Source organism: Sitophilus oryzae, unplaced genomic scaffold, assembly GCF_002938485.1.
Source record: "Sitophilus oryzae breed Bouriz unplaced genomic scaffold, Soryzae_2.0 scaffold_614_pilon_pilon, whole genome shotgun sequence".
Lineage (NCBI taxonomy): Eukaryota > Metazoa > Arthropoda > Insecta > Coleoptera > Curculionidae > Sitophilus > Sitophilus oryzae.
Genome location: NW_022147212.1, coordinates 1,026,218 through 1,054,059, shown reverse-complemented (window position 1 = coordinate 1,054,059; position 27,842 = coordinate 1,026,218). Strand labels below are relative to the sequence as shown.

At 31.3% G+C, this 27,842-nt stretch overlaps 1 protein-coding gene across 2 annotated transcripts in view; it reads right to left on the bottom strand.

Moving 5' to 3' along the window:
* The window catches only part of LOC115887727 (hemicentin-1), a 691,696-nt gene that overhangs the window by 278,753 nt on the left and 385,101 nt on the right, over nt 1-27,842 (bottom strand). For both annotated transcript variants that reach the window (XM_030907200.1, XM_030907201.1), the window contains exon 3: nt 21,333-21,476. In XM_030907200.1, coding sequence (XP_030763060.1) covers nt 21,333-21,476 — 144 coding nt within the window. The remainder of the gene's footprint in view (nt 1-21,332; nt 21,477-27,842) is intronic.

Here is a 27,842-nt window from a genome sequence, read left to right as displayed (position 1 = left end):
CATGTTCTAATCTAGTCGGTAATAACAGTTGTAGCCAAAACTAGGACTCTTTAAACTACTTCATCTCTCCATTCCTAACTTACCGATAACATTGAAAATGTTTCTGTTATCCTATATAAGGGAGCCCAAATCGAATTAAAATGCTACATTTGCCACACCATGACGTCATATATACAAGGGTAAAGGAAATCGCGGCACAGCGGCGGCAGTCGGCCAGCGCGCGCAAAAACCATTACATCGCTAATTGTTTATTGATATATCTTTATTAGTTTAAAAGCAAAAAATATGGGGTTTGCTTTGATACCTTGTCAAGACATAAGCGAAACTTTTAAATTGTTTCTTTTTTTCATTTAGGCCTTCGTTTTTCGTTAAATGAAAGTTATATTAAAAAAAATCTATTTTTAAACCAAATTTTCGCATGATTGAAATGATTATTCATGTTTAAAGTTTTTTTCGGTCATAAGCGCAAATGGAAATGTTTTTTCGTAAATAATTATAAAAACTTACTCCCTACGAAGACTTTATTGTGTACTGGATGAAAAAATAAGTATTTGTTTTCTCTATACGGTGGTATTAATATATCGATTTTTGACGATAGTGCCCTTTTACCCGGTCTAATTTTGTACTACTTTCGGAATAAGGGTCCCCATATCATGTACCTTACTTCTATCCCTGAAAAATTCAGCTTGTGACACCGAAGTGAGAGGTAACGTCAAAAATGCGTCAAAATAAGCTTTAATTTACCTACATCTTAGGTAGGTGTAGGTACTCTAGGTATATTCTACCTAGACAGTAGCTGAACTAGTAATTAATTTGTTATCCGATAAGTAGTTGTCATTATATAAGTTTAATCATCTTATATCTCCTATAACGGTAGGTTTTGGATTTTTCCTGATTGGTTTGTTAAACAAAAATATACTGGGCATATAAATTTCTGTTACAGGTTAATTCGTTAAAGAAATATATTACACATATATTATTTTAATAATAATAGTATAATAGTAATGGCTATATTATGTTATAACACATACATATGTATTGAATGTACTTATTTTAACCAATGCATTGTTTTGTTTTTTTAATCTCACAAATAAGAAATGTTTTATAGTTTTTATTATAAAAAACAGTGATTATACAATTTATTTACACCCCTTACACTGTTTTCTGTAAGGGGTGTAACCAGGAGTATATTTCGTAATCTCTTACGATATAAGAGGGGCCCCCCACAAAGTGTTTTATTACTTAATGCTTAAAATTTAATATATTTGTACATAAAATAAAAGAGACTAGAAAGTCAATTAATTAATATTGACGAAATTACTAAATAAGTACAAGATTTTTTTTCTAATTATTTTAGTGTATTTTTAGTCACCTAATTATAAAGGAGAGATATCCAACCATTGCATTATTTTACTCACAAATAAATGTTTTATGGTTTTATTATAAAACAACGATTAATTTATTATACACCCCTTAACCCAAACACTCCAAAGAGGATATTTCGTGACCCCTTATTTAAAGTGGACAAGCTTTAATAGTCAATGTTTTAATTACCCAGCGTCTTTAATAAAAAAATCTAATGTAATTTTTTCATAGAAATGATCTGACATAAAAGCAAATATTATCAAAAAACTTTTTGATTATCTACAAGGAGTAAACCGCTGACAAATGTCTGTACACTAATGCCAAAGTAATGCCACAAATACAAATTAAATACCAAAATTTCTCATATAATGCCCCACTAATGCCAAGCTGATTCCAATATAATACCACTAATACTACGAATAATATGTAACACATTTGTTTCACGCATTAATCTGTAACAATACTGGTAGGTACGTGCACAGATTTTTTCCTAGGTAACTTAAAAGTCGTTAAAAGTCTAATTATATTTAAAGAAGATATAATTCGAACAAATTACATTATAAGGCCAATAATGCACAAGTAATACCATTAAAATTTTAGCGTTTTTAACTTGTGTAACATATTTCTTTAATGAATTAACCTGTTACAATAGTGGTAGGTACGCGCACAGATTTTTTCGCTAGGTAACTTATTAAGTCGTTAAACAGGCCTATAAAAGCTATAACAACATAGGTAACTAATATTTATAATTTAATTCGAGTTTTAATCTCAAATAATAAATGTTTTTACTGGTGTATTTCTGAAGTGTTCATTATTAAAAGTAGATATTCTTCAAGTTATGCGAAGTAATAAGTAATGTTTCCGGTGAGACCGCGTATATGTCACCGGATTCTGGCTAGTATCGCGCACAGATTTTTTCGCTAGGTAACTTATTAGTCGTTAAACAGGCCTATAAAAGCTATAACAACATAGGTAACTAATATTTATAATTTAATTCGAGTTTTAATCTCAAATAATAAATGTTTTTACTGGTGTATTTCTGAAGTGTTCATTATTAAAAGTAGATATTCTTCAAGTTATGCGAAGTAATAAGTAATGTTTCAGGTGAGACCGCGTATATGTCACCGGATTCTGGTTAGTATAAAGACTTTTTCTATAGAAAGAGTTTTTTCTATATTTTCCTTTCAAAATAAGACTAATTTCTTCTTATTCTTTTAAATATTACAGTGTTTCTTTTTCCTAAAATGTTATGCTTAATTTTCGCTTAAAATTAAAAAATCACCAAATGGAGGAAAATATACGTTATTGAATAAAGTTTATACAAATCACTTTACCATAACAAAAAAGTAAAAACATGTCATGGCGGAAGATATTTCACACATATATATTAAAATCGAGATTAAAATAATAAACTTGAGTAACATGTTATACACGAGATAGAAAATTGCAGAATCGATTAATACGCAATACCCTACGCAGTCAACTTATTCCTATGCGCGGATGAGCGTCTTCAAGACTCTTTCATCGGCCAGGGTCACGACGCCGCGCGCCGCCGAAGAGGAATCGGCCTACGTTTGGCTAAACAGGCTGGACACGGTGGCACACGGTAGACTACGATATTGACGAGTCTGAATATTTATAAAAATTTGCAAAGTAAAATATGTTGGAATAATAATTAATCCATACATATATAAAAGCTCAAAGGGTTTTTTTGTTGCATCCATCCCGCCGAAAGCGCTTTACCAATCTTGATGATTCTTTTTTTAAATGAAAGGTATATATGTGTAGATTTGTTATGAAGTATTTTTATAGTGCTTAATGGCTATTTCTTTGTGTAAAACGACTAAATACTAAAACATACCTGAAAACACCTACACACAATACCTCCAGAAATAAATTAGTTGTCATTGTCAGTGGTGTGTCAGTTAGATTATATATTACGTTTTTAGATATTTTAGAGTGAGTTGATGCCGCCAGCTTTAGATACATAAATATTAGCACAAAGGTTCGTTTAAACGACATTAGTGAATTAGCTACACAAAGCGATTTTAGGAAATTCATCCTCTTAGAGAGTAAAATTATCTCGGAACAGTTTGTTGTATGAAAATTCCTTACTATTTCGTCTAGAAGAATGAAATCCTACAAAAAGAATTAGAAGAAATTTTTGAAATTCATCAACCAAATGGGTAAAGTTAGTAAAAATTTATATAAAACTTGGTGACGTCTGGATTATACACATAAAAATTGGCACAAAGGTAAAGCGAATTTATAAATTTATACCCTTAGGGAGTAGAATAGGGAATGAAAATTTGCTGTACGAAAATGCAATATTATAACATTATAAACCAGACAGTATAAAATTTTATACAAGGGTTTATTTAGTGACATCATAACGAAATATATCTTCCTCAATTATCCTTCAAAGAATAAAAAATAACCTATAAAGAGAGTACTAGTGCCCTTAATAAATAAAAAAAAAGATGAAAAATAAAAAACATCTATGCTCACTAGCTATAAAGAAGTAAAAAATCATTTAAATCAATGCATGAACGATTCGAGGTGTAACGCGAACGTAGTCGCGCGAAAAAGCTAGTAATTTATTAAATTATCTTATTTAACTCATTAATTTTCATTGAAAAGGAATTTTTGTAATTCGCCACTATATTAGTTAAAAACTAAGAAACTCATATCAAATTTAAGTTTTGCGATTTTGACTTATACTTTTTACAAAATCTGAACACGTTTTAAAAGAAAAAAAGTTTTTGATAATATTTGTGTAGATTGACTACAAGTTGTATAACATAAATTTCTACGACCGGTCTACCTAGTGGTCTGCAGCATCGCGTTGTGGTGCAAACGTTGGCCTGTTAATCTGTGACGTGACGCACAACAGCCAAGAAAAACAGAAGCGTGGCTAAGAATTTAATAATTTAAAAAAAAAGTCTTTTAGATACAGTAGTAGGTATTAAAAAGTTTTGTGTTTAAATGGGGTTTGCCTTTAACATTAAAACATTATATCGTAAAGTGTAACTTTCCGTAAGAATTCTTTTTTTTTTGTTTGCTTGTTTTACGGATAGGTGCGATCGCATAATTATTATTGATAATGTTTTATTTAATTTTAACATTACTACTTTTTCAGTGAATCTTTAAATCTGTTGTTTTTTGTTAAGTTCGTTATTTAAACATATGTATGTAATGTACGTTATTTAAACATATGTATGGCATGGTATGTATGTATGTAATACACTCATATTAACACTAATCATATTTTTACGTTTTTATTCATCATTTTCAATGCCCCCCCGGTTGCATCTTTGTAAAGGACTGTGAATTTTTCGTCACTACCCGGCCCCTTCTGTGTGAATTGGCACCCGTCACTTCTCCGCCGCGTCCGTGTCCCGTCCTTGCCACGTCCTCGCCCACGTCCGTTCAGTGTGAATTGCACCTAATAGGGTTTTTTATAAACGACACTCCCAATTCTGCGAAATAGCAAATAGGACAAGTAGTTTTTCAAAGGCACGCTTATCAGGAAGATTCCTATTTGGATATCTTTGAGTTAACTCTTGAGGCTAAGGAATAATTTTCCTCACAAAATAAAATCACTAGTAACATATCCATTCGTTCAACCAGCAGATATGGGTTTATTTTTCTTCATAAAATAAAGAATACTTACTTATTAAACTATTGTGGACAAATTTTAGTAGACTGTTTAAATAATAATGTTCACACACTAATATCGATTTTGAAAATAGTAACTAACTGTCACTAGAAAATTGCCATGGCGATACCAGCCATCTTGATTGCCATTTTATTTAAAAATCGCTTTTTATTCAAAATCTGAGATAGATAGGTATAGCAAACCCTAATATAGTTTGAAAGAGCATTTGAATCTGCTTCGATTTATTTAAGAAAAATACAGGGTGTTGCATTTGAAAAAACAATGTTTTTATGTAAAATAAGTCCGTAAAATAGATCACTAGTTTTTGGTACTCCTGTATAAATTTAAGAAAACAATAACATTTTTCAGTAAAGGTTATTTCTTTACCTTTAAACTCAGCAAAAGAATTAATTCTGAAAAGTAATGTACAGGGTGTTGATAATCAATTCTCTTGTAGCATGCATATTTAAATATCTCAAAAACCAATGATTTTAAGCATATTTAACCCTAATAATAAATGTCTTTTTTTGGGTCTAAGAATACAAAAATGAAATAAAATACAGGGTGTTCCATAAGAAAAAATATAACTTTGGTATGGATCTTAGTTCTGAGACACCCTGTATATTTCAAAAAAAATTAAATTGTGCACATTGCCTCCTCACATATACCCATAAAATATTTTGTTTCTACATCTTTTCGTTTTCGTATAATCAACCGAGGCGAATGAGGTGCGCCACCCTGTATAGAGAATGTCTTAATGTCTTGGTATTTTTTTCTAAAAGTTGGCAGTTAGAGGCTCACAAAAGCAAAACATAAGTACCAGGAAATATGAAAACAATGTCTACTGGCCCAAGTTCTAATGTATTTCCCAATGTCCCCGGATTGTCTTTAGAAGAGGAAAACCATTTTTATTATTGACATTTTGAAAACAATACATTCTTCATGAAAATTTTTGCTTATTCTAAAATTGGTTAAATCGTTTTTACTGTTCTAAATTTCCATACCGTTTTAGAGGATTAAAAAAAACATGAAAATACAGTTGAATTTTTAAGTCCTAAAAATTAAAAAGCGTTTTTGTGGTAATATAATTTCATTTTAATGTGATAGATGCCTTGACTAAAAATTAGTAGTTTTAACATAACTATGGCACTAGACTAAAATTTAAAATTCTATTTTTTTCTAAGAGTATTTGTTAAAAGTTGGCATTTGATACGTCATTCTATTTAGAATGTCAGTTTCTTAGAATGTCAGTTCATCAAATACAGTAAAAAAATCAAAAGTACCATTTAAAAATCAAAAGTTGTAGACATTTCCGGCGAAACAGGAATTAAACGAAACTAACTGAGTACATCAATGCATCCCGATTTTATATTTATTTTTTTTTATAATTATGTCACATTCTAACATACACACCAAATCCCCTTTTTTATCTGAAAAAAATTAAAAACTTATAGGGGTGGGTTTGGTTTGGTTTTTTTCTCTTATAGGGGTCCCAACTAGCATTTATAGTGGCAGATACGTAACTGCTACTATCAAAGCCACTACAAAGTGGGCGGTGACCATCGGCGGCTACGTCGTATATATTCGTAGCTGCCAAGTAACTGCGACAAAAATGGGAAAAGATTTTGAGTTGCCGGGTAGTGTCTTGGATAGTTTTTTCCACTAAAAGTGTTACTATGATGTGTTACTATAAAGTAGCCTACTGGTGAGTGCGACTTATCCATTATTAAGCTGCCTAGTCGCGGGTTCGTGGCAGCCAAGTGTTTATCCACCGACATGTGGAACTTTCGTTAAACTGTTGAACTTTATTCGCAGCGACCTCTTCATGCAATTTCACATTTCATAAAAATAAATGTCATGATGAAAAATAATTAAGGAAGCCATTATTATTCTTTCGTTATTTGTTACTTACCGTGCGATTTTAACGCCTTTTTTAGGTAAATTCCAGAACGCAATTAACTTTACTGAATAAAATATTGGGTTACGTTAGGTTAGGTTAGGTAGTTTACAAAATTTTCGAGCGCCTCTCAAAATATTTCAAATTATTAAATTATTTGCAATAGAAACTCATGTTTGTAATTAAAAAATAATAATAATTTGCTTGAAACCGGGGTCAAACTTTAAAATATTCGTCCACCGCCAGAAATAACAAAATAACTAAGGAAAAAAGCTTTAATCTAGGTATATTTAGCTTAAAAACGCATAATGTTTGAGCCATTTGGCTCTTCGTCTAAAATTCATGAAAAAAATATGGTCGTTTAATCCGAAAAATACTTTATAGTTCCATATGCTTCCACAAAGTACCGGGAACAATAACATATTAGGCCAACCCTTCCCGTTTGGACCTTTAAAATCTTCGGATTGATAAAGTGACAATTGTAGCTACCCAAAGGCGACATTATAGAAACAATAACTTTTTTAGAACTACATGGTCAACGATTCTTTGGAACCATAAAGTGATTTTTTCCAAGAAAGTTCCCTGCGCTACCAAATTGCCACTTAATTGGAGCGTTATGCTACACTGATCGCGGCGGTGGCGACTATACATTCCATTGGTGCCACTATAACGTTCCGCCTTGTCCTTTGAAGCTATATTTTACTTATTGTGCATTTTCTATTATTCTTCTTCTGCTGCTATCCATTAATGGATGTTTGCGATCAGTTCTGACCATCTTTCTCTCTCTCCGGTGGCGTGAATTAATTCTCCTGTAGTTCTTATTCCCGTCCAATGTTTAACATTTCGGAGCCACGACATCCTCTTCCTGCCCAATCCCCTTTCTATTATTAGTGTTTCTATATTATTCAGAGCTACATGAGGTATAGAGTATTTTAACGCCCGCTCTTTTTGCTCTTGTTTTATATTGTTGTTTATTCTCAAATTAGTTCTCCTCTGAGATTCAGTTTCAGATGAAGTAACACTGCACTCATCTACAGAAACAGCTTCAAAAATGTCTCAGTCACTACCTGATTTATGATGTTCATCAGTAGGATTATAGAAAGATGTAGTTTTTGTTTCTGATGTTGATGCATCGGCTCCCAATGATTCCTTTTGTTTAATTCTTCGGTAGAAAGTACTAGAATATCTAAATTTCTTTTTATTCACCTTAGAGATTTTACAAAATTTTAATAAAGCTTAAAAGCAAGTAAAAGAAAACACTAAAACAGAGCAGCACACGATGCAATCTGAGGCAGTTACATTTATTAGGGTATATTAAGTTACGGTCACTATAAAGTAGCCGTTTTTGACCCCCGTGACTTTTTAGTGACAATGGATGAGCGACGGCTACTTTATAGTGATATAGGAAGGTAGCAGTAACCATTTTGCTACTTTCAATGCTACTATGAATTAGAAGTAACAGGGTGTCGTGGCCGTGACTACCTCGTAACTTAAATTGTTACTATAAAGTAACAAAAACTTAATGGAGGCATTATGGTAGCACTTGTTAGTAACCCCTACTTTGAAAAGTTACTATAAAGTTTTTGGTCTTTTATGGTGTCATATTTGAAGATTCGGGTAGTTCCAGCAACATCTTTAAATGGGCTCTTTCACAAAAAATAAAATACCTAATTCAAGGACAAAATCTAAAATAGAAGACTATTTTCAGTATATTTATTCAAAAAAAATTAGTTCCATGCTATTGAATAATTTTTTTATAGGCTCTCAAAATTGCTTTAATTTGAAATAATTTTAAAGTGCCAATTGATGACGTATGAAAAATACGCCCAATCACATTGCATAAACGTGCTCGTGCGCCAGCCAACAACTGGCAAGGCTGCGATTTGATTTGACCAGCACCACCTCAACTCAAGGCCTATCAACATGATATGGGCAAGGCAAATATGGCGGCGAAGGCAGCGCATTATTAAACTGTTTACCTTTAACCTGAAAAGCCGGTAGTGGTTTCTCGTTCCGATTGCATACCAGAAATAATTAATTATCTCTAGTTTGTTGTGCTTCTGCAACACGTTTGTTTTGCCACGCCCTTTCTTATTTGAAGTTCAATAAAACACAAAGTTTACTTAAAGCAGAATGAGTTACATAGAGGCCACTAGCTTTTTAATTTTAACAGCCGGGTGGTCGGGGTTCAAAGATATTAATAAAAGGGCGCCACGAGATTATACTCTATGAACTCGGCAATAAAGATGTAACTATTAAGTAGACTTCAACACTAACCTCGAACTGTTGAGTGCAACTATCATGAACTTCAAATATTCTATAACTATTTGTACTTAAGTGACTCTAACTTAACTATGAGACTAGACTGTAAATAATACTAAATAATATTGGTTGTCTTAGAAAAAAGCCTCAATTATAGAACAAGGACTAGCACAACGTGTAGGAGTTAATAAAGGTAATAAAGAAGGACTAATCAAATCTGAACTTTACCTCAACGAGGGTTTATGATGTCCAACGGGTAACTCTACACACGGGCAACGGGAACGGATGGAATTCTGGACTGTTCTTGTGCTACGGTCTGGATCGGTCTTCTTGCTCTATAATTACGAACAACCAAATAAGACTTAAGAAAGATAACACTCAACTAATCTTTCTACACCACGTGGGCGTGGAAAAATCGAAAACCAGAAAACAATATGAACAAAAATCAGTTGAGCATTGACTTAGAATAGGCAGAAGAATTATAGCATACCTTGGAACTGTCGGGGACTTCTTGGGCACGTGGAATCGGAATATCGGTCGGAAAATTTGGCTATTTAATCCCTTACGGAAATTGGTCGCTGGTCCATACAAATCAACAAAATCCAACCACGTCTCTAACCAAATGTGTTTCGGAAGCCTTAATCCTTCTCTAGGAAGACCTGTTAACTACCAACAGGAAATGCTTCACGAAACGACAGCCAGTTCTTCACGACGACACTCTTCAGTCGGTGGATACACAAGAAGTGATGCAAGGATTCGATTTCCTTCACAAAACCAGATTTCAACCGGAAATCTCCCTCCAGGATATAGATAGAGAACTATATATCTCGACTAGTCCAACTCACAAAAAGGCATAAATAAAAAAACGACGTTCTAGAATATTTTTATTGTCATATTTCATATCCGGTCAATGAACGAACTTATTCACAAATTCCCACCATTAAATGAACGAATTGCACACTGCGATCCACATCAAAAATAACCAATTTAACTACGAAATTTTATCTGATAATTATAAAATTTCAATAACCAAAACAAAGGATAAATAAATCCAAAAACATCTGATTTGATCTGACAGTGACAAGGGACAAGTGATGACCAAAGATTTAGAGAGATGGACAAAAATTCTAATGCTGGGCGGCATCCAGTGATAATATTCTGTGGCTCTATAGCGCGGTGTATATCGGGTTGCATAATGGTAAAATTTAAATAAAATAATACTTAACAATAAAATTATAGTAAACATGATGCAAAAATAATAGCTATTTGCGATATTTTATGAGCTAGCACACAGAGGTCGTTGCGAGGAAATTTGACTGTTACAGTTTAGTTCTTAGTGTTTAGTGCATGGTGTGATCAGAAAATTGTGATAAAATAACAGTGTAATAAAAATCCAAACCAGACATTCCACATAGGGAAATTCAAACTTTCGTGCTTGTCGTACTCCTCTATTATTAATTATTTTAAGGTAAGAACTAGAAGTATTTATCAAGATATTACACCTAAATGAGTAAAAAGCCTTCGCCGCCTTTATAAATCTTTATAATGGTTACTTACAATAATCAAAAGATAGGTATTAAAGGGTAGGTATTAACATTTTATTGTAGCATGCCTTTTACATGCTCTGTTCCAAATTGTTACGGGAATTATAGAGGGGGTCCCAAGGTTTCTGCTTTTGTATTCCCCAAAAATGACGAGCTTCGTAAAAAAATGGTTGACAGCTATTAAAAGAGATAATTTCACTCCTACTAATAGTTCTCGGGTAAGAAGTGCCTTAAATATGCCTCAAAAAAGCCAAAGGCCCCAAAGCCTCTGTTACCCTAGTGAGGATGTAGTGGGGATGGCTACTGCTTACATTTACCTCACTGTAAGTAAAATATTGGAAAAAGAATCAAGCTTTTTACATCAAAAAGATCACAGAAAGATATTGACAACATTGACATTTGAAAATATAAATGGCCTGGATGTAAGTCTTTTTTTAGGTCACAATTGCCCCTCACATATGTCAGAATTTATTATTAAATCCATCTTGTTCAGAATATCCAATATTTTATTGAAGAACTATGCAAAAAAAAGGAATGACGTCTTTACCACAAAGACAATGCCCTATGTAAAGAGAAAGAGTAAAGAAAACTAAGCTAAGCGTAGGTTTTACTTACGAACCCCCAAAAAGGTATTTAGTTTTTTTTTCTATATAAAATGTTGAAACACATATTATATTTTTTATTTATCCTCACCTATTATAGTTTAAATTTATTCCCATTTGTGGAATGCTGCAAAACATAGAAAAAATATTCCAGATTTTTTGACCCAAGCCAGTGTAGTTTATAATTCCAAGAGCATTTACCAAGGCTTTTACTAAGACAAGTAACTTCCTATACTGTCCATAATAATATATATTTATCAAACGTTAAGTAAATTCTAAACTATGGTAAGTAAGTGTTTGCAATTGAATATTTAGATTATATTGCAATTTTCTGTCATATATTTCTGGTTATTTCTTTTTCCGATGATTTTGAACACCCTATATATGCTACCTCAAGTTTGAATATTTTAACACTACCTATTTCCTTAGAAAGCAGACCTTTTTTTAAAAAGTAACTAACTGATGTTTTCATAAAAGTAATAATACAAAAAATTCCATACTTATGTAGAGAACTTTAGACTCCCTGTATATTAAAAAATTAGTGAAATATTACGTAATCTAACCAGACATTTGTTTGAAAAATGTCTATTTGGAAATAAAAAAGGTTTTAAAATACGCGCCAAATAAAGCACTTCTATCTCCGCCATATTGGAAAAGGTTGAATAGCCTTGTGTGGAGGTGGTGGTGGGTCAGCATGGTGGCCCGGCCGCGGCCGTGTTGCCGCTTTTCAACATGCCAGATGTGACGTATTAAAAATAAAGTGCGTATTTTTATTCTGGGCTTTTTGTTTACATGTTTGCGACTTGCAATCGGGGTGTTTATTTTCCGCTTTTATGGTAGGTAGGCACTAACCGGTCACTCTCGAAATATACTGCAAAGTGACTATTCCTTATAGAGTAACATTTTAAGTGGCAGAGTGGGCCTAGGAACTATACTTTAGGGGCAGTGACATTTTAAAAAGGACTGGGAACTATATTCGCTAGTTGAGGTGGGTCTCTGTTGAAAAAAATCCAGTATAAAAAGCATTTTTTTTTAAAAATTATGAAGAATTTGCAGTAAAATTTCTGTAATATATAGAAATCTTCTTGTAACATAGGTAGTCCAATAGAATGTAGGGGTAAGTAGAGGAATGCATGACCTACATACGAAATATTCGCTTTTTTTCCTTGAAAAATCTTGGAATGGCCGAGTTTAATCGGACGAGAGGCTTATTGGACTGGATTAATGTTCTTTTTACATCTTTTTGGCGATATCGAATCCTTTAATAAAATAATAATTTTAACGCGTGAATTGATTCCCGTAATGTGACCTTTTCTGTTTTCTCGTGCAAATTTGGGACAAAAGGTCATGACTATAAAAAAAGGACAGTTTGGCCCATAATCCGTTTACGTGATTAATGTGAAATTTAAATTAAATTATGATGATTAAATAAATGATTTAATTATAAAGAAATGTTATTCATTCGAAAAAATCTAATAGCATCAGATTTTTTCTAAGAATCAAAAAACTTCATATCGATTGAAAAGGACAACATTAAAAAATCACTTTTACATTACAATTGTTAGGTATCTTGTTCTAACTATTCATCAATTTAAATTTCACCAGAAAGGCACGATATACAGGGCTAAAAACCAGTTTGAGTATTTCCCAAGAATATGGTTTAGGTATGTGGTGATAATATCTGCAATTTTTGACACCCATTCTGATAGCATAGCCAACTGAAGACTTACATTATTTCGAAGTAAACCATTTTTTTAGCCTTAGAACATTATTTGCTTCAAGTCTTCAACTGTATTTCAAAATTATATAATCGTTTTCCTTCCATTAAATTTAGGTATAAAGTTGAGAAAAACGAGTTATCAGTATGGAGTATTAAGCCCCATACTCACACTTCGCTACTTCACTTCGTTCCTTCCTCGCGTCCCTTCGTCGAAAAATCATATATTTACTATGGGAAAATGTCGATTTTATGCGACTGTGTGTTCCTTCCTCCTTCGTCAAAACGCTACTTCGTCCGTTTACTTCCTCGAAACGCTCCTTCCACGCATTGTCGGTTTTTGGAGGAAGTAGCAAAGGAATTATCACGAACACAAAAAAATATTAAAATATATAAAATATTTAAATCGATCTTGGATTTCATTCGTAGTTGATTTCTTGATTTGGCAGTACGTCTGTACAGGGTGTCCCATTTCCGTGTGTTTTGCAGGGTTTCTCGTTTATGAGTCGAAATACAAAGATGCGGTTTTCACATTACGGTGTTACTTTTTTATGAAACTAAAGATGCTACATACAGATATGTCCTAGCTCTCTTACTTCCTAAAATACAGGGCGAATCTGAAATTATTGCATTTTTCGATCCCCTTTGTATCATAACTTATCGAAAAGGTGGAAACGGTCTCCCGTACAGTTTTTGACGTAAATAAATGTATAAATAAATAAAAATGCATTATTTAACTTTATTACATAGTAGGCCGGTTTAAATTAGGTAATCAAAACAATCAACTGATTTATTCGACGTAAAATGTCGGTTATTGGCATGTTATTTAAAAGCAGCACAAGTTCAGTTTCCGTGTAGTTTATCAAAATATCACGATGCAAAGCAAAATTATCTGGTAAAATTAAGTTAAATAAAATAAGAGCCGTTTAGCAGTTTAGCAGTACCTAAATAAATAAATATAGAGTATATTATAATTTTCGAAAGCTCTCGTTAATCAAAGATTAACAAGGCAAATAAAATAAAAATAATATATAGAGTGTCCTGTTTAAAAAAAAGAACATAAGTTTGAGTCATTTTTCGAAATGGACAGCTCCCAACGAAGAACCACTTTCGTCACTGCCATTCTACCTGAAAAACGAGACACGGGTGGTTGGTAAGTACTCAATAGGTAGAACAAAACAAAAAATCAGGGTATCCGGTATATACCTGTACATTTAGATGAACAGTCTAATTTTATAAAAGGTATTTCCAACGATCGACTGGTATATAATACCAGTAATGTCAGAAATACGAGTATATCTACAATATTTCTTATATATATTGTAGATATTATATATTGGTATATTTTTATTCCCGGCATTATACCGGGTATTTACTATGCCGTCGTCGGAAACTCCTTTTATTAAAATTAGGATGTTCATCTAAATCTACAGGTATATACCGGATACCCTGATTTTTTGTTTTGTTCTACCTATTGAGTACTTACCCACCACCAAATCTGTGTCTCATGACTTTCAGGTAAATGCCTGATATTAGTGGTAATTCGTTGACTGATCTATTTCGAAAATGACTCAAACTTTATGCTCTTCTTTAAACAGAGACATTCTATATATTATTTTTATTTTATTTGCTCAAATAAATAACATTTATACAACGCTTTCGAAAATTATAATATACTGAAATAAGTATTTATTTAGTTACTGTTAAACTGCTAAACGGCTCTTATTTTATTTAACTTAATTTTACCAGATAATTTTGCTTTGCATCGTGATATTTTGATAAACTACACGGAAACTGAACTTGTGCTGCTTTTAAATAACATGCCAATAACCAACATTTTACGTCGAATAAATCAGTTGATTGTTTTGATTACCTAATTTAAACCGGCCGACTATGTAATAAAGTTAAATAATGCATTTTTACCCCGTTTTTGAAAATAAGTACTTTAGAAAGCTGAAATATTCGGATTTATTAAAAAAAATATATTATTAAAATTCAATTTTTATTTTTGACATGACAAAGAATTGCAGTTTTATAAAATAAAAATTATGCGCCTTTCGGATTTTTTAAAAATTTTAGAGGTTACTAAATATTTCGTATTAAACATGTAGCTGCTATATTAAAAATATTTTGTGGTGTGTTGTTGCATAACTGACTAATTTCCAAGCATCGAATGGACGAAGGAAGGAAGCGAAGGGACGAAGGAACGCGAGGAAGTAACGCGAGGAAGGAGCGAAGTGTGAGTATGGGGCTTTAGTTGTTAGAAATACTAATAAATTGTCCAAAATTTGATATCTATAAAAAAATAACCACAACACAATGATATTATATTTCTAAACTTTTGTAATTTTGTTGAACATAAGATGGCTAGCTTAAATTTCATATTTCATAGACCGCTTCTACAAGTCTTCCACGTACAAATGAACTATTTGAGCTAGAAATTATATTAGGAATGTCCTAGTTATCCTAAAGATAAAACACCTCCACTAAAAATGGGGGGTATTTATAAAATTGCGTGTAAATATTGTAATCAAAAATATCTGGGATAAAGAAGGAGAACAGTAATAAGTAGACTGAGAGAGCAGATGGCGTTAGGATATACTCAGAAAAAAAATGCATTGTAAAATACACAATAAATCACGTTAAAATAATTAACTTGTTCTATGGAATTATATTTACCTAATTAAATAAAAAATAATAATAATGAATTTATTTTAAGCACGAGAGTATTTTATTTCTATAAGAATTGCTAGCAGTTTAAATATATTTCTAGTAGGCTTTTGCCACGTGATTAATACTCTCCAATAGAAAGTCATTCGAGGTGGACATCAAAAGATAGTGTTTGGCGGGATTGGCGGGATAAGCCCGATCAGCCACACATTTTTATATGATTTTTGTCGCGTTCCATTATTTTGAATAGTGCAATGGTATTTATTGTGTATGACAGTTGTTAGTAACAAAAAGGAGAATTGTATCGTTTACAGGTAATGTGTTGTTTTAGTTAGTTGTTTAGAATAATCAAACGTTAATATTAATATAGTATCAATATAGCAGAATCAAAGTTTTTCTTTAAAAGTGATGGAAATGATGCTGAGCCGGAGAACCCCACTTTTTTTAATTCAACCTAACGCGGTTTTCTTATCTATAGTGGCATTAGGAACCTAAAAAAATACTGGTTTTTTACAATTATACGATTTAGAAAACCTGCAAATCCTGTATACTCTGTAGGTATAGAAAAATTGTCTGTTTCAGGTTAACTTCAGTTTCAAGATGGACCGAAGACTCTGACCTTTAAAGGGAATCTAATAAAGGCAGATCAATTCCAGGTTGTAACAAAGTTTTACAAAAACTAGTTTTTACAAAAACCATTCGTCACTAGACAAAATTCACCGGGATACCCTTGTATCTATTATTTTTTATTTTGGAAGACATTCAATACAATTGTATTTACTTACTTATCACCAGAAGATTAATTCGGAAATAAAGTTATTTTACTAATAAATTTGATATTTATTTCATTTAAATTGTTAGTACTGATCCTATTCGATTAAAATCGACTCAAGCTTTAAACAAAGTGACATATTAATAAATCATTAAGCATTGCACTTCAAAATATAAAGAGGAAGGCTTGAAATAAAAGGAATGTATTTAAAAAATAAAAGGAAACACTAATAATCAAATATATTTTTCTTTAAATCAAATAGGCAGCATTTTTATTCTAAATCTGATATACCACTAACAATGACAGTGATCATGTATGTTTTATACTTTACGTGTATATGCATAAAATCAACAGATGTCTTATTAATTCAATTATGACCACTAATGAGGCCAAAATATTTTTTTTTTATTTTACAACGTTTTTTTCTCTCAGTGTACGATAAAGAGGACAAAACATATATTCAACATATATTTGGCGGATCATTGTAGTATAGATGTTAATAACTAAGTTCAATTCAGCATATGTCTTATGTCTCAAACTGTACAAAAAACTCAAACATACAAAAGCGTAAAAATTAACAAATGTAAGGACAATATCAACAGAGATACTGATTCAGTTCCTTGAAAAAAGAAACTGATAACCATGCGACTGAGTGAAACATTATAGCACGATTTAGTAGTAAAAGAATAAAACGATCAATACTATATTTTGATGAAAAAATAATCAAAATGTCCTCGAAACAATATTCTATAAAGTCACTAGCGTGTACCAGCGATTTCGTTCGCGTCGAATTAATCATTTGTAATGGTGATGATAAAGCAAAGCAAGAAGTTCCATTAACATACAAACTGGGTAAAATTTTCTCACATTTATGTCAGCATGAGAAAAAACAATATGGCGATATTATTATATAACTTGGTAATATTTGAGGGGTAGTTTCATCCCGTTAGAATTTGACTTTCGAAAAATCCGTTTGCCAAAAATAAGCTTTTTACGTCAAGCAGTTTTTTAATAACAAATATTGTAATATTTGAGGGGCGTTTTCACCCTCTTGGAATTTGAGATTCGAGAAACCTCTCCTTATCGAACCTCTACACCCCACAGTCAATCTGTTTACTAAAAATCAGCTTTAAACGTCAAGCAGTTTAAGCAGAATCGTGATTACTCAATGCACATATTTGAAACACCCTGTATAAATTTATAAAAAATCTTAAAATATGTAAAAGAACAAAATAAAATATACGTGTTTAAGACTTTTTCCGAAAAACTCACCGGTTTTTAAATAAAAAATATTTTAATATTTGAGGGATAGTTTCGCCCCCTTAGAATTCGAGTTTCGAATAATCCTTCTTATCGAATCTCTACACCCTAAAGTCAATCTGTTTTCCAAAAATCAGCCTTTTACGTCAAGCGCTTTAAGCAGGATCGTGGTTAAACAATGACCAGATTTTTCGAAACACCCTGTAAACATTTTTAAAAAATCTTAAAATATGTAAAAAAAACAAAATAAAATATACGTGTTTAAGCGTTTTTTCGGAAACTTGGACGTTTTTTAAATAAAAAATATTGTAATATTTGAGGGGTGGTTTCACCCTCTTGGGACTGGAATTTCGAAAAATCCCTTCTTATCGAACCTCTTCACCCTAGAATCAACCTGTATGCCAAAATTGAGCTTCTTACGTTGAGCGGTTTGAGCAGGATCGTGATTAATCAGTATGTCAGTCACTTAAGGATTTTATATATTAGTATAGATAATACCGTATGATCGAGAAAAAACGGCGTCAAAGGCGGCTTAGGAATGACTATCGATGCTATTTTTGCCGATATAGAACTCTAGACGTCAGTAACTGAGAATTGACATAAAATTTGTCAAAAATTAATACCTTATATAGAAAAACCAGAAAAGAATAGAAAGTTTCCAGATACACATATCTATTTCCAAAAAATTGTTTTTTCAAATGTTTCGATCTGCACCAGTTCTACTCAATAAAAAATCGATATTAAATCATCCTTAATGCAGTAAACGCCTTTTTCAAAATAAAGAAGAGTAAGGCCAGTAAGACTCTAACCTAACTAAATCTCGTCGTCCGACAAGCCTCCGACCCCTCCGACCGAAACATTTCGACAACATTTTTGATTATTGTGCTGTTAAAATATACGGATTAGCCTTTTATTATTGTTTCATACACACTAGACCGTTCAAATTTACTAATATTGCATTGATTGTAGCTGTAAATAAAAATGTGTGTTTAATACCAGTAAATAATCCGTTAGTTGATGAAAGAAGTATCGTATTTATCGACAAAATTAATTGTAGGCTTTTAAATTTTGCTTAATATGGTCATATTTTACAATATTCAACTCATAATTGTTGATACTTCTGGTGGATGATGTTCAATTTATACATATATAAATTATAAACAAACCAAATTGAAGAAAAATGAATAAGGTGAGATAGTAATTTTTACGAAATCCCTGTATTATTACTTCTTTACTTATAGAGTATCTGTTCCTGTGTATGCCCAAGTTTCTGTTTTCCAAGAAGCATATTAATTAAATGAACAAAACTGTGTCCAAGAAATAATCTATTGCATAGAGGATTTAATGAAAACAAAATTGGTGATGCTGTAATTACAAAGTTCCATGCAGGGATCAATGGTTATTGCTAAAATATGTTATTGGTGTATTGTCAATTTTATTTACTTATATATTACGTTATTTAATCTCAATAATTTTAGGCTGGTAAGTCATTTATTTACATACCTAGCTTTTAACGTAACTACTGGTAGATTGTAGGAAATAATATACACTTTGGAACGATTGAAGTAAATAAATGAATTAATATAATACATACATCAAGAAGTAATGTATAATTTTGGAAAACCCTGTATTAATCACTTTCGAAAATCATAATTGTTTTTTTTAGTAAGTCGCAGAACTTAGACAAATAATTTAGGTTTGTTATTAAATTAAATGTAATAAGTACAGATTTAGACTCTTAAACCAGGCATAATATATTGATTAGTAGGGTCCACAGTAAAAAATATTTTGTAATACCATTCGAAAGAAAATACAGACCTATATTATACTGTTTATAAAGTGAGTTTCATTGTAACATAACTTAAGAAAACAATTAATATGCATATGTCAATCATAAGAATAGAATCTATTAATTTAATGAACTATACCCATAGTACTCGGCAAACAGTAAACCAAACCAAAGAAACTAAGACTTACAGTGTTAGATCATGTAGTATATAAGTATTTTAATTTTATCATTTAATAAATAAATACAATATAAAATTTAAAATGCCAATTTTTTTTATTTTAAAACAAGTGATTTATATATGTATAGACAATTTAAAATTCTTTATCATTTAATTTATTGCCCACATCTTCCGGGATTATAAGGGTAATATTTTGCTGCTTATAGTGCTTATATCTCAAAAAAAATTAATTAGATTAATTAATGATTAAGTATCCCTGTATTTTTTAATGTTGAATCTTATGGACTGAAAAAACTTCTCATGATATTTCTACTTTCACTGACTGAAGATGCAGAAACCTAGAAGAAATTCAAAAACAAATTGTACAAACATAACGTATGACTATACATTTCGGTAAGTCAATATCGACAAAGCTTTGATTACAGCATCACCTATTTGATTTTCTTTAAATCCTCTATACAATAGACTATTTCTTTGACATAGTTTTGTTCATTTAATTTGTTTCTTAGAGGTTATACACAGGGGTAGATATTCTATAAGTAAAAAGTAATGTATAAGTAATAATACAGATTCTTAAAAATATCTCACCTTACCATTTCTAGTACTTCAATTTAGTGTGTTTATATTTTATACATGTATAAAATTGAACATCATCCACCAGAAGTATCAACAATTATGAGTTGAATATTACAAAATATGACCATATTAAGCAAAATTTAAAGGCCTACAATTAATTTTGTTGATAAACACGATACTTCTTCCATGAACTAACGGGTTATTACTAGTAATTGAACACACATATTGGTTTACAGCTACAGTATTAGTAAATCTGAAGGGTCTAGTCTGTATTAGACAATTACAAAAGGATAATCCATACATTTTAACATGCATTTTAACAGTAGAATAATCCAATTTTTGTTAACTCTAGAAATGTAATAGAAATGCCTGGGACTGGGACGGGCGATAGTTAGGTTAGAGCCTTTTTGATTTTTCTCTTCTTTACTTTTAAAGACGCATTCTGTATTAATTACGATTTACTGGATTTACCTAATATAGATTTTTTTATTAATTAGAACTGATATAGTTCAAATTATCAAAAAAAAATATTTTTTGGATATAGATTCCTGTATCCGGAAACTTACTATTATCTTCTAGATTTTCTACATTTAGTATTAATTTTAATTAAAATTTAATTTTTTTGAAGATCTTTAAAGTGAAAAGAAGAAGAATTTTAATTAACTAAAAAAATCAAAATAAAGTTAATTAACTTTGAGCAGAGTTCGACCTCGTCAAAAATAGCATCGATAGTCATTCCCCAGCCGCCTTTGACGCCGTTTTTTCTCGATCATACGGTATTATATTAAGTCAAATTAAACAGGAGATTTTCCGGTCACTAGAAAGTGTTCTTTAGTATGAAATATTTAAATAATAAACACAATTATTTAAAAATTGACGAAATTGAACTTCGAGGTTTTGACTTTGCAGTGACAATTTGGTATTTGAAAATTTTATTTTAAATTTATATTACACTAAAATTATGTTTTTTTTTTTCAATAAATAAATGTTATCTGAAGTTAGTGATAAATAATAATTTAACAAGTAATTAAAATTGACTTACCCATGAACCATTTGAGCACCGGCGGGGGGTTCCCGTAATGCGACACGCACTTGATAACGGCCACCTCGCCGTGCAGCGTTGTCAGGTTGTGTCCGGGCAAAACCTGGGTGCCGTTGAACTCTATCCTGGGCCTCTGGGGTGGCACTGCAAAACAAATCGTTTTATTAAAATTCCGGTGATAAATGGCGACCGGGCGGCTGAGAGCTTTTGTCCTAATGCACTAGGCCGGCAAATTTTGTGACCGCTGTCGCAGCGGAATATTATATATATTTTAGCGCGGTTCGCGGTTCGGTGTGCATTATTATCGTTTTTTATAGGGACAGAATTTTGGAAGCCGGGAGAATGGGATTTCGGACAAAAAGTCGGAATAAATAAATATTAATAAATAGATGAAATATATATTTTTGGAATGGAAAGGGACGTTTCCGGTATTGAATAAAACCGCATAGAACTATTATATAATAGAATTATTGGAGCACGGATGCAAAACAATATAAATAAAACAATATATAATATTTATGAATTATTGTTCACTTATACTATAGTCTAGGTACACGAGTTATCATAACTAATATGGTTATGAACCCCACTTTTTTAGTAATGCGAGAAAGTTACCATATACATATTTAGAAAACTAGCGTGTACCCGCGACTTCGTTCCCGTCGAATTAATCATTTGTAATGGTAAAGCAAAGCAAGAATTTTCATTAACATACAAACTGGATAAAATTTTCTCACATTTATGTCAGCATGAGAAAAAACAATATGGCGATATTATTATATAACATATTTGAGGGGTAGTTTCATCTTGTTGGAATTTGACTTTCGAAAAATCCGTTTGCCAAAAATAAGCTTTTTATGTCAAGCAGAATCGGGGTTACCTAAAACAAAGCAGAATCAATTACCCAACTTTATGGAACACCCTGTATGATTTTTTAAAAAATTTCAAAATATGTAAAAAAACAAAATAAATTATGCATGTCCAAGCGTTTTCCCGAAAGCACAACCGAAAAACTAACCGTTTTTTAAATAACAAATATTGAGGGGCGTTTTCACCATAACAATTTGAGGGGCGTTTCACCCTCCTGGAATTTGAGATTCGAGAAACCCCTCCTTATCGTACCTCTACTCCCCACAGTCAATCCGTTTGCCAAAAATCAGCCTTTTACGTCAGGCGATTTAAGCAGAAATCGATTTTTTTTTAATTTAAGCAGAAATCGAAGGATTTCCGAAAAATCCCTTCTTATCGAACCTTTACACCCTAAAATCAACCTGTATGCCAAAATTGAGCTTCTTACGTTGAGTGGTTTGAGCAGGGTCGTGATTAATCAGTGAGTCAGTCACTTAAGGATTTTATATATTAGTATAGATTATTTATCAATTTAGATATTAATAACTTTTTCAAATTAGTTTTTATTTTTGACACCCAATAAAATAATAAAAAAATGGGATTTCTTTTGTATTAAAAAAGTCTTGAAATACCCATTATTAACTCGCTATAAATGCATACCACATTTATTTCTTGTTTGACTTTATAGCTTTATTTCTTTATTATATATTTTTTTAAATTTTAATATGTAAAACAATTGGCAATATATTTTTGTTTTTAATTATGGATCTTTTATTTTCTTGTTTATTTACTTTTGTATATGTAAAATTTTGCCAAAGGACTTTTTAAAAGGCTTCATATGATTTACACGAAGGCCGAGTTATTTAATTTATACCGGGTGTTTCTCGAAAGTGTCTTACCTCTATAACTTTTTTATTTTATGTTCTTATATGACATAAGTCGAGATTCACTGACGTATTCGGTTAGTTTCTGTCACTTCCTGTTTCACCTGAAATGACTAAAATCTCTCATTTTTAAACGCAGAGACGTATTCAAAATAAGGATTGTTTTTTACCTTGACAGAAAATGACATTTTGAATAGAATGATAGATATATCACTCATATAATATCTTATATCATTTCTTTCACACTTTTGACATTTTCATTGAAAAAAATAGTATTTAAAATTCTTTATACACGGTGAGTCCTTAAATAATTACACGTATTTTCAGGGGTGGCATATTTCGACCCCGGGAACACGTCTATGAGGTTTTTTCGCAAAAAAAAGGATGTTGAAAATCCTTCATTTTCTTTTAAATTTTTCTGTATATTTTTCGAAAACTTTTTAGAACTGCCTGTTTTCCCAAGGTATAAATTTTTAATCACTGATATTGCCATAATTACAGCTTTACTCTAAGGTTACGGCACTAAAATGGATGCAAATACAGAAAAAATTCGGTGGCTCTCAAAATTTTTCCAAAAAATCATTTTTTTTTCAAATTTGCAAACTTAAATAACTCTGTTATTTTGGACTTATTTGAAAAATGGTAAAGAGAAAATATGTTTCTTTTATCGAGATCTACCAGCCTTGAAAATGTTTGCACTTATTCAAGACTCACCCTGTATTGTGCTAAAATCACTAATTTTTAATCAAGGAAACTTGGAAATTAGATTTGATCGTCTAATGTCCTCTAAGAAGCTCCAATCGTATTTTTTTCAGTAAAATTTAAAAATAAAGTTGTTGTTTTTCTATCTGAAATAACAAAAATGTCTTAGGAGTGAACTACTTTCGAGAAACACCCGGTATTACTTCTAATGGGATATTAAATGACTGCGCCATAATTACATTGATTACTTAATTATTTACTTATGCTATTTTTACAGTGCAAATGGCGAAATACCCATAGGACTTTTTTAAAGTAATACAATGACCATAAAAAGAATCATCAAAACAAATCTAAACTTTAAGAAAAAAATTACATAAAAAATATTATTTTAATCATCTAAATGGATAGAAGATGTTCTATGTTTTTTTTTTAAACAATTTGATTGACTTTGATTGACATGTTAAAGCAATATTTAAAGCGTTGAGTATATGGACTGAATTATGCTATATACATTAAACAAAATCGCATTTTAAAATTTTAATAGCATTCTATCATAGCAAATCCATTTTAAATACGAACCAGTCTCAATCAAAAGTCACTCTACCACAATTAAAACAAAGTTAAATGCATATCCGGTCGAACCACGTTTCAGTAATTTTGCTAATTTGTCCATCAACAACTCATTTTTCTAACTAATACGTCATCAGGCTTAATCGTTTCGAAATTTTTTATTAATGGCCGCAAATCATTGACAGACATTTTTCCCATAGAAATAATAAATAATAGTTAATAATTGGTAGATACTTGTTAACTATAATTTATATATTACTTAAATAAAAATTAAATAACATTATTAATTAAAAAACAAGATTTTATTTAAAAACTCTAAATAGAAGAAAAAATATTATAGAATTAAATACAAATAGATAAACAAGAAAACGATATGTAATTTAGCCGGCAAAATAAAACACTAATTTACCAAAACACTTACTTTTGTATAATGGATGCGAGTTTTGCTAACCATGTTTCTTAAAGGTACATAATTATAATTTTAGCAGATGTATAAAAAACATTTAATCACTAGATGATTAAAAAAAAGTATACAATTAATACTGTAAATTATATTTTATCCTCTCAGAGTATATGTCTAATTTTTAACGTCATTATGTAACGAGTGCTTTGTTTACTCACTTGTTTCGTCTAACTGCTTGAATCCATTTTTGTTTCTGATAAAATCGGTGTGAGAAACTATGGAGCTATAAAATTTTATTTCGGGAGAGTTGAATAACCGGGAAAGTTGAGTTATTGAATGCTATTGCACCCAACAACGCCCTAAATACGCTCTCCTTTGCGCGTTAATATTTTTTCGGCAATTTTATTAACATTTGAAATTGTCACAATATAACACGACGCGCGACGCCTAGGTCGGATTCTTTTTCACTTATTTTTTACTAAACGAAGCAGCGTTACATCACACACACACCTAGTACCTGAGTGTTGTATAGTTTCAATAACTGCACTAGCAAAGAACTAAAATACATAAATATTATGACAAAGCCACGATTTCAATATTATTTTAATGCGATCGACATGAACTGTAACCGGGACGGCGTGGAATAAATAGCAAAAATTTCTGATTTCTGCCGTACACAACGCTGCGGTTGGAATTTTTTGAAATCATCTGAAATGCACCAAGCCTATACCAAGACTTGCCAGCTCGGTATATGGTACGATACGTACCGGACAGTCTGAATAAGTTATTATTAAATCCACTAAATAATATTTTTAGGTATCAAAACTTTACGTTTCGGAAACGATACGTACGGTAATCGCAAAACATTTCCCGATGTACGTCATTAATCATATCGAAATAGACACACTAAAGCCTATAAACCTGACTAAATGAAATTTTGGCAAAAATGTTTAAATTTGTTGTATAATTTAAGATACCGAGCAGCTCTTCATTTTACTTGCAAAAATTAGTTTAAAGTGATTTTTATTATTGCCATGTTGGTCACATTGCGCTGGTGTTTAGGTGCTGTATACCTTTTAAACGAAGCAGTCTAAAACTTTGACGTTAAGTTAACTATAGATGGCAGATAATTTTAACATTTGATTTATTTTGACAGGCGCCTACTATGTTTCTAAATGCAAACATAAAAGGTAGCCCTTGTATTAAGTACTACTTCTCGTATACGCTTAAAATAAAAATATTATTAAATTTATGAGAGAAAACAGGGATTTTTTACAAAATGCTTAAAAAAATCATAACTGAAACAAATAAAAATCAAATCATATATATTGCCAAGAAATTCGTAATATTCTCAATTTGATTTATAAAAAAAACATAAGTTATCTCATCAATATACAGATCAAAAGTTACTTTTTGAACATTCAGCGACTGGGATAGCCAATGCGTAGTCCAGATTTTAGTGCATTTGAGTAGAGATTATTATAAGGAAAAAAAGCAGGTAAGTCAATTTCTCTCCAAACTTAGAAAAGCACGATTTAATGTTCAGTACCAGTAGGATGAACCATCCTTATTATCACTAACGCATAAAAAATAGATAACAACCTATTCTCAGAGGCTCTGGACATATGTACATAGGTATAATATTTCATCAAAACCGACCGATTTCGGAGTAGTATAGTCACTAAAACTGTGGCACGAGAATTTTATATATTAGATTTACAATCTATTATTTTGACTAAAAAACTAATTGATAGAGTAGTACGCTTTTTTGTTAAATATTTCTGGACAATATTTTACGCCATTTTATTGGAGAGATTTCTCAGGCTTTCTGTAAAACTATTATATATTTTTGCATGCATAGGTCATCACTGGTAGTACACATTGGTCGAATGTTTTCTTTTTTAGATAAAGTGGTTATGCTAATTTAATTCTTCTGTTGATTTCTGGTAGTAGAGATCCCAAGCTATTGTTAGGTATTTATTGTCCCAAATATATTTATTCTTCTACTATTTCCAGTGTTGTGTTATTTATTAGAATGTCTTTTCTGTCCACTAATTCCTTGTACCTTGTACATTACTTTAGTTTCATTTTGTTGTTAAGTTCATTTTGAGACCCATTTTATTGCTGGTTGTATTTAGTTCGTTAATTTGTTTTGGTTAGTCAGGTCTTCAGGGCTATTAGCAGTTAGAACTATTAACGATTGTTGCAAAAAATCCTTTGTTGGTCCAGCCCAGTTGATGGAAGATGATTTTTTCTAGTGTTGCTGTAAACAGCTTTGGGGATATAGCGCCTCCCTATCGAACTCCTTTGTCAGTTAGGAACTCTGGGGTAGTTTTATACATAGCGTGTCTCAACCTCTATAACTTCTTTATTTTTTTTCAGATAAAAAAAACGAGATTTGGTATGTTAGTATATGACATAAATTCAGATTGAAAGACGTATTAAATTATTTTTGGTCACTTCCTGTTTCACCGGAACTGACCACAACTTTCGATTTTTGAATGGCATCCTCGGTATTTTTTTTTACTTTATTTGATAGAAAATTACATTCTGAATAGAATGACATATCATATGTCAACTTTTGATATTTTCGCATACCTATGGTTTATATGAAATTGTAACATGCGGTTCATAACGACAATTTGACTCGAAATACCAAGTATGTTGTACCAAATTATTCGTAAAAAATGCTTTTTCCAAATATGCTAATGAGCCACCTTCGTTCTACTTGAAAAAATTGAAATATGATTAAAAATACGATTTTGGCATCATTTAACTGGTCAGGACAAGACACTTAAAGCATTAGACGATCAAATCTATTTTTCCAAGGCTCCTTAATTAAAAATTAGTGTTTTTAACACAGCCATGGCACTCTAGACTGATATTTAAAATACAATTTTTTTTAAGCGAGAATGTTAAAAGTTGACATATGATCTGTCATTCTATTCTATATATGATAGAGCGTCATTTTCTATCGAATAAAGTAAAAAAAATACCGAGGGTGCCATTTAAAAATCAGAACTTCTAGTCATTTCCGGTAAAACAGGAAGTGACCGAAAACAATTATTGAATACTTCAATCAATCCTAATTTATGTCATATT